This window comes from Gallinula chloropus (assembly GCF_964237585.1).
Source record: "Gallinula chloropus genome assembly, chromosome: 3".
NCBI classification, from domain to species: Eukaryota; Metazoa; Chordata; class Aves; order Gruiformes; family Rallidae; genus Gallinula; species Gallinula chloropus.
Genome location: NC_140087.1, coordinates 89,643,690 through 89,657,796, shown reverse-complemented (window position 1 = coordinate 89,657,796; position 14,107 = coordinate 89,643,690). Strand labels below are relative to the sequence as shown.

Genomic DNA, 14,107 nt, shown 5'->3' with positions numbered 1-14,107 from the left:
GTAAAAATCAAGGCTGTCTGACATTTATCACACCTATAAGCATATCATTGAACTCAAGTTCTCATGTCCTCCACTTTGAAAGTTGTGAACTAAGAAGGCCGAAAAAAGAAATTATTTCTTTGTACACTTTAGCTCCTTCATCTGTGATCTAATCTTACCTGGCAGGATTGCAGAAGATTTCAAAGGCTTGTATGAAAAAAGGCTAAATATCCTTAGATTTAATGGGCTATCTTTAAGCATCTCCTCTGACTCAGAATGATTTTATTGAAACTCACTTAAACAGATGGCAGAGGAACAAATGCAAAATGAAAAGAGGTGGCAATGTTCTCTTAGTAAAACTAACTACTAAGTCTTCTTTCTCTTCTTTTTTTTTTTAAAAAAAAAAAAAACATTGGAAAGAATGACCATATAGTAGCCCTTAATAACCAAGCTCTAAAACCACAGGCCCTTGAACATACCACTCCATTTGGCAAATACAGCAATTCAAGCAGAGGAGAATCAGCCCTAAGTGAATGGCATCAATGTGCTGCCTACTGCAGTATGAAAGAAGCCCCTACTAAAAGTGGTGCTTATCCCTCCATATTGAAACCATTTCCTTCTGGCAACATCGAGGCTGTCATTCAACTCCCTAAGCACTCTCATGCAACTCAAACAGTTAAGAGGCATAATCTCCAAAATAGAATAAGCAACTGGTTTAATAGTGAACAGATCACCACAGAAGAAATAGATTAGTATTTAATGAGAACAATGATGTTCTTTGGAGTACATTTCTTGGTGTTCAGTAAAAACTTCAAATAAATGCATAAGGTACTAATGCAATGATCTATAAACTCTATTGATCCTTCCTCACCAGTATGACCTAAACATGAGTCTTTCAGGTTTACTTACCGTATTGGCTGGCTGACAAAGGCATTTTTGTGGAGTCTGTATGCTACATAGCTTGGGAAAGAGCCTGTTTCCAGTGACACGCCTTGAACAGAAGCAAAATGCTTCTCTGTTAGATTATATGACTCCAGCATCTTGAAACCTTTAAATCAAGAGAGAAAATATAAAATAAAAACATTGTAGACCTGTAAAAGACACAAATGAACCTATGCAAAAATATTAGACGGTTACTTACCGGGTGAAGTGTATCCCTCCAAGTAAATAAGAGGACAAGCTAAAAGAGATGAAACAACATATCATTCAAAAGTATTAAACCTAACAGAATACGAACATGTATATACTTCAGAGTGTTTTATTACCAAAATAAGTCTATGCTTTTATTAACAGCCAACTTCTGTTACATTTGTCACATTGTGTTCTGCTCTGTGGTAGATGTACTGTTAAAATCTTTACTCGTTACTTTTAGCAGGATATTTCTAGTGTGACAAATTGTATGCAATAACAAATGAAGCCCCCAAATATTTTCAGAGTCTAATTCATAAGAAGAAAGGAGGAAAATGACACAGTCTTTCCATTAATATTTAAGGCATGAGTCAGGCTGCATAATAGCTGTCAGATTCACAAGGAAAAACTGCAGATTTATATGGCTCCACAGCAGCCAGGGGATGAGGCAGTTCGGGAGCACACAGTTGCATGACAGGCCTGAGAATTTCTTATTTTTGCCATAGAAGGAATTTACTTGAGTAAACAACTGAACTTTATTTAGATCATTTTAAACAGCATCACACACTATAGTTCCACCTCTTCAGCATCCCTAGACCAGTCATGTCCTCCAGTTCACATTCCTCCACCATTCTACATCATCTTATGGAGCACTAGTTCTCACTGACCGTTACATCTATTTTTCTTCTAACGGCACTTCTGAAATGGGAGACAAGCTACATGAAATAAAATATCTACTTCAATTTTTTTAGAAAACCAACCTTTTCCCTTAAACCACGTCCAGTTATTATGAAACCTAACTTCTATATATGAACATTTCTTTTGATTTACCTTAAATAGGATAGCAACAGTAGTGGTACATAAGCAAATATATTAGTTTAAAAAAGGAAAAATGACACCTTCTACTCACTTGAGGTAGCTGTCTCACACACAAAGGTGACGAGATTATCTTGAATCTTTTCAAAGGCATCAAAGTCGTCAACAATAAATACATGACGCTCACTGGGCTTGCTGGCAATCTTGGCCAGCTCGTTGTAATCTACATCGGCCACACCAACCACAAAGACACTGAAACCTGTAAAAAAAAACCCCACATTTGTCATTTGATATGTAGTAAACATAAATTACCATTTTTCAGGTCAGTATCTCACAAATCATCTCTATCACTGTTGTCACAGGCTCTACCCAATCTGTTATCTGGCCTTCATTACAAGCATACATTCTGGACATCCTTTTACCCTATCAAAGCTCCGGATCTTTTCTTCAAAAATTTCGGCTCCTGTATTAGGGTGATTTCTCTCTACAAATGCTTAAATTAGCATGTCCTTGACTTCTATGTTAAGTTTTTGTTTCCTGCTATCTTCCAGTCTTTACAGAATTCTGTCTCATTGTTTCCTTCCGTTTTCCCACCTAACCTTCCATGTGATAGTTTAACCTCTCTTTGCCACACGAGAAAACATGGAAAAGAAAAAACTATCATTGCACAAATCAGCACTTAACAGAAAAAAAAAATCTCCCACAAAAATTGGCAAGAAATTACACAGGCATTGTAACAGCAAGGGGGTTGGAACTTGATGATCTTAAGGGTCCCCTCCAACCCTAACCATTCTATGATTCTAAACGCTGGTTGGAGGCTGAAGGTATAATTCACATGTACTGCAAATAACAAAGCTATCATTATTTACATTTTGAATTTTCCAAAAGGGATGGGAGAGAATTATTGCTCTGTAACCAACTGTGAAGCTTTGGCTGAAATACTCTGTCCAGCTTTGAGTATCACATTTAAGATGCAAAGAAACTGAAGCAAGTAGAGAGTATAGTGATAACAATAGGTTTGGACAACATGATCAACAGGGGGTTGAAGGAAATAGGTTTGTTTAGTTTAGGAAAGAGAAGACAGAAAGAATTACAACAGGCTTTGGATACAAGGATTGTTACAGGAAACTGATCAATTGCTTTCCTGGGTAACCAGGTAAATGTAAAGCAAACAGCTTCATTAGCCTGAAGAAACACTTAGGTAGAATGTGAGAAAAATCTTGCCAACTATTAGGGTAGTTAAGCACTAAAGCAGATTATCCAACAGTGAAGCTGTAGAGATTTTTATTAATAGGTTAGCCAGACATCTTTAGATGCAATCTAGAGAGCTGATTCCTTCAGATCATAGAGGTAAAGATGACCACTTCTGATTTACATGCCAGCCATTGCTATAAGTATAACATCTCCTTACTCATAGAATAGGAATCCAGGTGGTTCATGCACTGAAATACAAAACTGCTGGGTGCAGGGACAGAAATAGATGATTAGTCTCACACAAGCCACATTTGCAAATCTGAACAGGGAAGGCAACACTTCTGAGCTCAAAAAGCAGTGGAGTCAGTTCAGACCCACCTCCAGCAAGAGAAGTTACTTTAACTGGAAATCCACTAGTTTATACTGGATAAAACATAAAGCCCAAAAATCCAGGCCAAATACATCAAAACCACCAAAATGGAGCACACTTAATGATCCCTAGGGTCCACATAGCAAGGAGGAGAAAGAAGTAACTCGAAGTTACATACATGCATGAGGAGTTACTTGAAAGCCTCAGGAAGCTGCATCTTTCCCTAGAGAGACGTCTAGAAAAAGAAAAGGTCTGGCCCAGAGAGTCTAAATTCTTTAGTTTTGAGTTCTTTCCAACCACACAGAGTAAGTTTTTGAGTCTGTAACTGATGACTAAAGGATTCCCAGATAATTGAAGTGCCAATTATAATTGCATTGCTTCACACATAAGGAAATGAAACTGCTAGGTATGTGAATGGCTTACCCGAGTGCTGTATGACTGTCGCTGCTTTCCTCACTTCATCCTGAGACCGACCATCTGTGACAACAACAAGTACCTTGGGAACACCTCGCCTCATGCCACTCTCCCAGGTCAAAACCTTTTCTTTGATAAACGTTAAGGCTTTGCCTGCAAAACGCACAATGAACAAGAGAAGAAATCCCTTACTTTATTTTAAAGGGCAACTGCCACACAGCTAAAACAGACAAACATAAAAACCTAATTATTTTGCCATGCAATATTAGGATAATGAGGCAGTTTCTGAAAACATTTTCTCTTAAAGACAATTCCTTCTCAGAATTACCTGTCCTTGTGTTTCCTCCTCTGTACTGAATATTTTGAAGAGCTCCCAGGGCCTGGGCCTTGTCATCAAATGTATTCAGTTTGAATTCAGATTTTGCCTCATCACTGTACTGCACAAATGAAACCTGAAATTGCATATATCACAGTGTTTAGTTTCATATCTCCATGTTCAGACCAAATCTCTCTATTGAAACTTTTATTATGGTATATTATTATGATGGAGTGTGACTTTAAATATGTATCATTAAATTACTGCTATTACTCTGATGACGTGTATATATAGTGCCTATTCTCTGCTTCCGAGCAGATGTACAGTATCTAAAAAAACTCTTACAGATTTTTTTCTAGGAAATATAAAAAGAACATGGCAACAGAGTGTCAGGAAAGTTGGATATACACAAATCATGTGTTCTTTTGCCTTAAATTCTACAATACAACCATTGAATGTTTATTCTGGAATCACCTTCAATTTTTTTTTTATATATATAAAATTTTGCTCCTTTTACATATTTTGTAAAATACTAATTTGATGCATCTCTTTGAATATTAAATTATTAATATCCACTTCAAAACCTGAGATTGTTGCAATTATCCCAAGAGGTGACTTAAATATTTCATAAAGCATTAGTAGTTACATGTCTGTCACCTATATCAGGCCTTCTCTCTATCAAGACCAGAGACCCCTAGTAATTCACAGGAAGAAAACAACTCAAACCAAACAAACAAATGGAAAGGAAAGCTATTCAGTAAAGATTAGAGATAAGAAGGATGAAGAATGTCTGAGACAAAGCATCGTATAAGGGGTACCTCTTCTGGAAAAATACATCTAGATAGTTAAAGAAAAGGAACTGAAGACCAAAAAATAAGCCTAGATGATGAAAGGCAGTTCATGAGCAATGTAAATAGTTTTTATAGTTAAAAATCACTCTTCCACCCCAAAAAACCCCAAACACCTCCTTTAAGCCTTCTAACCAAGGAAATTACATTGCACTGGCAGGTCATTCCAATGCTCCAGAAATATCTTCTCAAGAATTCTATCATTCCTTCATTAGATGAAAGAGAAATGGTTATGAGAAGTTCATCCAGCTTCCCATAGAATCACCGAATGGTTTGGGTTGGACGAGACATCAAAGATCATCTAGTTCCAACCCCCCCGCCATGGGCAGGGACACCCTCCACTAGAGCAGGTTGCCCAATGCCCCATCCTACCTGGCCCTCAACAATGCCAGGGAAGGGGCATCCACAACTACTCATGGCCGCCTCTTCCAGTGTCTCACCACCCTCACAGTAAAAAAAAGTTCTACCTAATATCTAACTTAAATCTATCCTCTTTCAGTTTAAAGACATTACTGCTCTTCCTATCACTACGTGCCCTTGTGAACAGTCCCTCTCCAGCTTCCCGTAAGCAGAAGAAATCCAGCAATTGTGCAAAGCTTACTGTAAGAAGCCTGACAGTAAACATCTTTGACATAACCAAGATCAGTCTGGAAGTCCTGGAAGTCTGTTTCTCCTTAGATATTGCTATTCACTCTTTATAGATGCTTTAATTCATTTAGAGGACTAACTTTTTACCTTTTCATGCTTTCACTATGTCCACAGTAGAGTGGGGCCATGTGTATATCTCAAGGGATTCTGCCTACTTACTGCAGTTGTGGGATTCTAGGCAGCTCAACCAGACAAGGGTAATGGCAAGACAGCTGGACATTCACAAGACTCCTTCCTTGTGCTGAGAAATTAAGATCTGACCCTCATTCAACTACCAGACTGATCCAAAACCAGATTTCTGATATGGCACAGAAAAACCGTGTATAACAGCTAGGCAGTGTGTCAGTTGTTGATGTCCTATACAAAGAATATAAAATATAAAAATTTCTCTGCCTGAAGGATTCCCACACACTACAATTTTTGTCTTTTGGAATACTAACATCTTTGTATTTACGCAACATACGATATATTCAAAATATACTCATGCATGCACACACATACAGATGCATTGTTCAACAATCTAATATAAAAACAAATCAAAGCATTCTGAAAAAGGAAACATCAGATGTAACTTTAGTAATTCATTTTCAGTTTCCCTCCAAAATGCACCTACCTGGATTCCAGCAGGATTAATCAAGTCAAAGGCTCCTACTGTATTAAAAACAAATTTCACTACTTTGTTGAAGTTGTCATCACCAATACTCCAGGAAGCATCAGTCAAGAATACTATGTCTGCTTTGGCACCTCTGCATACTGAAAGACCAAGAAAAGGAACTTTCAAACCATATAATTCACAGAATTGTTCAATAAAGAGTAGTGCTTCAAAATTTGAAAATGCAAAAATGATGAATATTCACCAAACTTTTTTTTTTAGTTAACCTGGCAGGTGGCTTAGGCTCAACACAAACTATTTATTAAAAATTTTCGAAGTGCAGAAATAATAATAAGCAAATGCAAGTGTTTTAAATGACATTTATTGTCTGAGTAGCTACCACGAAATAGAAATTGTCTGCAGAGAGGTGGGCTTGCAGGCTCACTGCAGAGCTATAGAATATTATGATGTTTTTTCCCCAGATAGATGCACCTTGGAGTCCCAACAAAAAACTTTTGCCTCCAGTAAAGCTCAACAGTAAATGGATGTCATTAGAAAACTGGTCTCAAATTTTATTTCCTTACATGGCTGTGCAAGTTTTAAATGTATTTAAATGAAAAATAAAATTAAACCGTGAAGCAGAGCAACAACTATGTAAAACTACTGAGTACATCTACAAAGAACATACCATCCCGAGCTGGAGGGATTGTGGGAGGTGGAGGAGGTGTAGGTGGCGGTGTTGGTGCCTCTGTAGGCTTGAGAACTGAAATAAAATAATTTTTGTTTTTTACTCCAGATAAATTATTTCCTTCAAGTAAACACGTTAAATTATGTGCTATATTACTACACAGAAAGACTCAAATCTTTTCTTAATAACCTAAACAAAGTATAATTGGCTAGGAAAAATGTCATGTTACAAGAGTAATGAGATTACAGATGCTGTTAAAACAAAGGTACATTATTTCATTATAACGGGAATGCTTTTACAGGAGTAACATTGCACATCTGAACAATGCATCCAAATTTTTCATCCAAGTGCTAGGAAACACTTGGATTGAAGAAGACCATAAGAGCTTTTCTCTCCCTTATAAAATACAGTTGACATTACACTGAGAAAAGAGGAAAGAATATCACTTAATCAGTTATTTAGATGCAAGATAAATTCTACAGCTGAAGCAAGACAAGTTCTATAGCAAAGGCTAAGGTTCAAAGTATCTGTTACCTACCTGTATGCTCCCTCATAGAGACTGGTGGTCCTTCAAGGTTAGGGGTCTGAACAAAGACGGTAGCATTGTATTCTGTGTCTGGTGACAGGCCAGTAAAACAGTGGCTTGTTTCTGATCCACGTACGGTGATTTCCTGTCCTCTGGAACCTGTCAAAACAAAACCCAGTAGAAAGTTGGAACCCATTATTATGCTTTTAATATGCGTAGAAATTAGAGACTTCATGTGAGGACGTTGGAGTGGATGGGACAGCACACCAACATTTTTTGGTGATTAGGCACCCTGAAACATACTGGAGAGTAACTACATTCCAGTGCACAAGTGAAATCCAGGTAACTAGAAGATTCCTACCAATGAAAGTTAATTTGACAATAAACAGCACCCTCTCTGTGCAATTTTTCATTGCCATAGAAAAACAGGTCATATTCAGGGCTTTAAGGTCAAGCAGATGCATCTTTTTGCTTCTGGTGGAGGCTTGCCATCATCTCAAGTACGTGGTGCTGTCACTGAAATAACAATTATCTTTCCAGAAAATGCAAAAAGTAAAATGCACTTACCATCAGCAGGGTTTAGCTTCAATCTGTAGGAAGTTGCTGACCGATGAGCTGACCATCGAATACAGAAAGTATCCCAACCCACTTTGTAACTTGTTAGGTCAGTGACATTCAGGTATACTGTGAATTGAGAAAGAGACAAATTGCTCTCTGAAAAAGACTGTGGAATGGATATTAAATGAAGCACATCATAATGAAAATTTTATTAGAAGTGCTGGTCCAGAATTCGGTTTCCAGAACTCACATCAGAAAAGAGCAGTTCTAGTCGAATCCCTTTATTTTCTGTTACAGTCTAGAGATGCCAGTCTTACAAAGACCCAAAGTCTGATACCCTTCCCATATTGGGTAACAGCCCATTTTGTGAGTTTTCACATTAAGTTCTTTATAAAATAAGAAACTTCCACAAAATAGAATCCGACTCATATATAGCAGTATGAAAAGAAAGTACTGAGTCAACAAATCTCAGGATGCTTGATTCACCTTTAATGAAGAATTTACAAGAAGATTCTTACCTGAAGCTATCAAAAAAATCACCTCCTTCTAAACAGGTGAAGTTACAATCACTGGACATTTCAGTGAGATAAAGACAGAGCAGCAAAAAGCCTAGACCTGCTTAGTATGGTTAGATTCTGTAGTACCCTGAAGACAGTTGAGGATTGACTTCAACCATAGCTGGATAAAATTTTAGGAAGCAGACTGCAAAAATTTATATCATCAAAATATATCATTAAAACTGTATTTCCATTACTGTTCCCAAACTTAGTGTTTTTAAGATCTGTATCATGGAGAGATGGTAAAAATCCTCCATGAGAAAATATTCAGACTTTTTAACAACCAGAGTTAAAAATCCTCTCTTAATCAACATTATCTGAGATCAGCATTTGTATCTGTCATGACTACAAAATTATTTTGACTTACGTGTAGTGCCTTGATCTGTCAAAGGTATGCTCATTCCAGAATCATACTGGGCATAAACATTCACATCGTAAGTAGTACTGGGAGACAGATTGTGCAAGGTGTAGGAAGTCACTTCTCCCACAAAAACCTCCATGGGCTCATTTGAACCTTGAATTTAAAAGAAGTATTAAGAAAGCACAAAAAGAGAGAAAGATTCATGAATAGATGAGCTAAAAATCTATCAAACATCTTCTACAAGCCATTGTGTTAACCTCATTTTTCAAAAACAAAACCCAAATTTTATTATATTAGACTGTTGCAAACAGAACATACCTATAGCATTACAAGCTATTGTGTAATGTTTGTGTTTAATTTAACTTAGAGAAAGGTCTGTAAACTGTTTCATTGTCACATAAAACAAAGGCTCTGATGGACATTAGTACCTAAAAACCTATCTGATAACATCTCACATACACCAGCTCATATCCTCAGAAGAACAAGAGGTATGAAACAGAAAAAACAAGTCTGGTTCAGGACTTTTTCTAGTCACTGTATGAATTTTTAACTCTACAATTCAATCTCTGTAACTGAATGTATGAAACACAGGATTTGACAGTTTGTGCTTTTTATAAAATACTGCTAATACTTAATCTTCCATCAAAATCAGTAAACAAAGGAAATAAATGCATCCTTTAATGCAAACATTACATGGTACACAGTATTTCTGTTATCAGCTCCCATTAGCCACTCACTATTCTGAAAATAGTATACTCAGAATAAATAGGTTTCCTTACCCACAGGTTTGTATACAATTTTATAGCCAAGAACAGGGGATGGTGAAGGATCCCAGGAAACCCTGAATCGTGTATACCATTCGTCAGTTATATACATATTTTGAGGAGGAAGCAGACCAACTAAAAACAAAGAAAAACACTCTTATTACACTAGTGACATTTTTATTTTTCGAGAAACATACATTATAACTTTATCAGGTAATAATAATATCAAAGACATAATTAAAATAATGAAACCTTAATAATGTTAGAGTGCTCAAGGAATGTGTGTCTTAAATTTCAAAAAGCCCAATATATAGCATTAAAACTAATTACCAGTTCTGCCATTTCCAGTCAATTGTCCACCATCTCCATCTTCATACACAGCCACAACAGTAATTTTATATGGTGTATCTGATTGCAGTGGTTGTAGTATTACATTATTTCTTATTCCAGGAACTGTTGTCTAGAACACAAAACAGAGGTAAACAACCTCACAGTCCTATAACTGATCAACAATGACAGTACTAGAACCAAAAATTCATTTTGACACTTGATGCTCTTTAGTCTTTCAGACTATCTTAGAGATTAGAGCCCATAAACAATTACTAGCATTTGCTATTTTAAATTATAAAACACTGTGTTCAGCACGAAAAGATAAATCTAATTCACTCTTCAGTCCCTACTCTCACATCAGAATGAGATGCTCCATATCCTTGCCGAGATTTCAGTACTGTTCCCTCATAGAAAGAAAAAAGTCATGGAGACAGAAAGAGAGGGGGAAAAAGCTCCTAAAATGGGGATAGAAGTTAATGTCATTCACAGTATTCTTGTGGATCTTGTTGCATTTGGACCTTTTCATTATCTTCATTTTAGGATATAATTTTCTTAGCAGAAACAAGTTATTCTGAGAAGGAAGCTCTAAATATTTTGATATGTAAAAATGTGCCTATCTGTACAACCCTCAATCTCCTGAACTTACTGGTACAGCCATACACTATTGCTCCCTTCTAAAGAACAGGTAGGCATACCCCAAAAAGTGAGACTCCTCCATAAAGTGACTATAAAGAACTGAAATTACAGAAAGTAACTTGAGGTATATATCTCCAAAGCATGTCCCAGTAGACATTTTCCATTGTTACTTGATAAAAATTGTCAGTTGTTTAAACGTTCTATTTTTATGTGAAAGTCCAATATTTTCTGCAAAGGAGGTAAGTGCATTGAAAAATGTGTGTGTCCTGATTAACAGGTCCAGCCAGTAGGGAATTTTCAGGCAGTGAATTTTCAGCCTGCCTTGTGCAATAATATATAAGCAGTAATAGCGTTCAAATAGATCTCTATACTTGTTACATTTTGTCTGGTGCCAATCAGCAGGAATTCTGCCATTGATCTCTACAGGATCAGAGTTTGGCTTTGCTATAAACACAGAATTTTATAAACATCAGATTAACTTGTGCTATCATTAAGCTGCAGGAAATTAAACACAAACATTTATAATTCATACTGAACCTTACAAAAGCAGGTTAGATGCTGAATCAAAGCTGCCATTGCTTTCTTATTAAACTCTGCCAGCTCCCCTCAATTTATAAAATGTAGGTTTATGTGTATTCTGTATAGCACATTGACTTCATAATGAACAGAGTATGAAGTAAGAGACAGCTATTCGCTGCAGTACAATGTTTGAACTAAATGTCAAGCAGCAGGTTCTGCTCTGAATCTTCTGATTAATGTGTGAGACATTTAACATTATTTTACATACAAGTTGTTTCATTATAATTTGTATGTTCTTTGACTTTCTGCGGAAAAAAAACCCAAAAGAAAATAAAACAAAGCACAAAAACCTGTTTCATACAAACCATGGCTTCTCAGCATTGACAATGACCAAAGAACCCCTACAGCATGGGAAGTCAACTACATATAAATGTCTGACTTTCTGTAGCCTAAAGAATTAACTGAGAATTGCTTGGTGCTTACTAAGAGTTAAACACAGAACTTACATATTCATCTATAGGGTCTCCTGCAATAGGTGAATAAATTATTCTGTACTGCTGGACTGGCCCATCAGCATGGTCCCATTGGACAGAAAGGCTGTTTGTGGTCTCATCAAACACTCTCACATTCCTTGGACCACTGCGAGGCACTAAAGAAACAAAACAAAGAGGGTTGTGTGGAGCATGATTTTTCTAGTTCATTATCACTCTTACTAATTCAAGCGCTGCCCTGAAGCTAAAGGTAAGGGCCCTCCCCAAAACACTGAATAAGCATGTACAGGTACATTTACTCAATGATAACACAGCAGTGCCTGAAGGTGTTAAATACAAATACAGCCTTAACTGGAGGAACTGGAGTTCCATGTAAGTTCTCCATGTAAGGGAGAGACTATCAGAGGGATGAGCAAAGTGAGCATCTAGATACATTCTGCTTCTCAGACTCTTGCTCACCAGTATAACTCTAGCCCCCTCACATCTGCAAGTTTTAGATGAGTATGAGGATTTAATAAAGAAAGCATAGAAGCAGCAAAACACAGATGACCTATAAATGTCATAGACAGTTTCTTTAACACATTATTTCTAGAATGAATTTTAAGGAAGCCAAGTGTAAGCTATCCGAGATCCCACAAGCTAAATTGTAACAAGGAGGTTTTGGTGTTTAAGCACCCAAATATCTAAGGAGGGTGACACATATAATTATCATGTAAGACATAGAACACAAAGTACAATTTTTTTCTGTTGACAGCAACTTCTACACAGCTTAATGTTGTGGGTTTTTTTTTTCCAGAAGACGAATTGCTGTTTCTCTCTAATCACATTTTAAAGAATAGCTTTTAAACCCTTAAACATCCAAATTAGGCTTATTTCACAGGTCAAAATACTTTGGTAATAATGCATGTACCACAACTGCCAGAGAACACAGCAAAAGCTCCCTTCCACGGAGGCCCATAATTGCTTCAGCCATAATTGTGTGCATTCAGCTATCTCAGGGCTGCACTGAACGGCAATTTGTGACTGCAGCCAGTTTTACAAATTCTCCACACAACAATTTTGACATATATTTCACAAAGCCTCTTACATGTTCTTCCCTGTGCTTGGCTCGGATTTCCTTCTCCATCTGCATACAGAGCTATAACATTTATTGAGTAAGCAGTGTCAGGAGTCAAGCGCTCCAGCATCACATCACGAGTGTTGCCTGGTACCACAATCTAAAATAGAAACATAAGTCACCTACATAAAAAAGTCTCAGTCTATATGATGCCTTAATAAGAATGAACAATTTGAATGAAATACAGAAAAATTGGGAACTTGACCATGTTCCACATTTTCCAAGAAAAATAATACAAATTTAAAATAACCAAATCATGTTGATAAAAATTCAAAAGCAGGTGCAACTAAAACGATAAATGCATAAGGACCTTTCATTCTGCAATCATAATTGATAATTTTTACATTTTACATTAAAATAGTTCAGAAAAAAAGAAGATACCTTCAGGAACAGAACCCAAAAAGATGAATTCTGTTACAGTTTGCTAAAATATAACACATTTCCAAACACCTACTACTAGACTAGTTTCCACTCATGTGTGATGTGATATTCAGTTTAATTTTGCAGATGCAAATAATTCACTAAAAATTCTTAGATTTCCTTACAAAAAACCATATTCATCTGTACATGTAAGATACGGGCATACGCTTCGTATGAGTACATTCACAGGATTAGCTCTAAAACTACACCTATGTCTCCACAAATCCAAGAACTCTTACTTCACATCTGGAGGACAAATTTTTACTCATATACAGACTTCACAACTCACAAAGATCTATTTAAACACTTATGATTTGCAGTAAACAGATGGTCGAGTGGTAAAATCACAAAAACTTGGCATCTGGTTTCATAACTAAACATCTAATAAATATTTGTTGTTTCTTTCTCTCCTTTTTTTTAAAAAACACTCATGTTTACCTGCAACATGATAAAGGATACTCAATCCTCTCCTTTTTTAAATGAGAGACTCTTACTTCTTATTTTTTCTGTTATTTCAGTAAATTAAGTAATTTACAATGGACTGAATTCCTGTAGAGAGTGTTTTCAGCAGGGACACTGCTGGGCAGACAGTTGGCCTGAGTTTATTATTATTGTTCTATACTCATTACAGGAAGCAATATCATCCACACACTTATAAGGAATATTATAAAAACTAAATTACTTACAGATTCGGATGGCCTTGTGCCTGAGAGCGGAGAGTAATTAATTCTATATTGCTGTACTGGACCTGGAGCAGGTTCCCATCGGACATTCATGCTGTTTGGTGTGGGATTGTAAACTTGAATGTTTCTTGGTGTTCCTCTCTCCACTATAT

General features: G+C 36.6%; 1 protein-coding gene across 1 annotated transcript in view; it reads right to left on the bottom strand.

Moving 5' to 3' along the window:
- COL12A1 (collagen type XII alpha 1 chain) overlaps positions 1-14,107 on the bottom strand; it is a gene marked incomplete at both ends in the record, with an annotated part of 98,799 nt that overhangs the window by 28,608 nt on the left and 56,084 nt on the right. Inside the window, 15 exons of the mRNA XM_084262139.1 lie at positions 889-1,027; positions 1,121-1,159; positions 2,018-2,182; positions 3,911-4,054; positions 4,230-4,353; positions 6,327-6,466; positions 6,994-7,068; positions 7,532-7,678; positions 8,087-8,203; positions 9,002-9,148; positions 9,775-9,894; positions 10,090-10,219; positions 11,751-11,893; positions 12,823-12,952; positions 13,959-14,101. Of these exons, the coding sequence (XP_084118265.1) occupies positions 889-1,027; positions 1,121-1,159; positions 2,018-2,182; positions 3,911-4,054; positions 4,230-4,353; positions 6,327-6,466; positions 6,994-7,068; positions 7,532-7,678; positions 8,087-8,203; positions 9,002-9,148; positions 9,775-9,894; positions 10,090-10,219; positions 11,751-11,893; positions 12,823-12,952; positions 13,959-14,101 (1,903 nt within the window). The remainder of the gene's footprint in view (positions 1-888; positions 1,028-1,120; positions 1,160-2,017; positions 2,183-3,910; positions 4,055-4,229; positions 4,354-6,326; positions 6,467-6,993; positions 7,069-7,531; positions 7,679-8,086; positions 8,204-9,001; positions 9,149-9,774; positions 9,895-10,089; positions 10,220-11,750; positions 11,894-12,822; positions 12,953-13,958; positions 14,102-14,107) is intronic.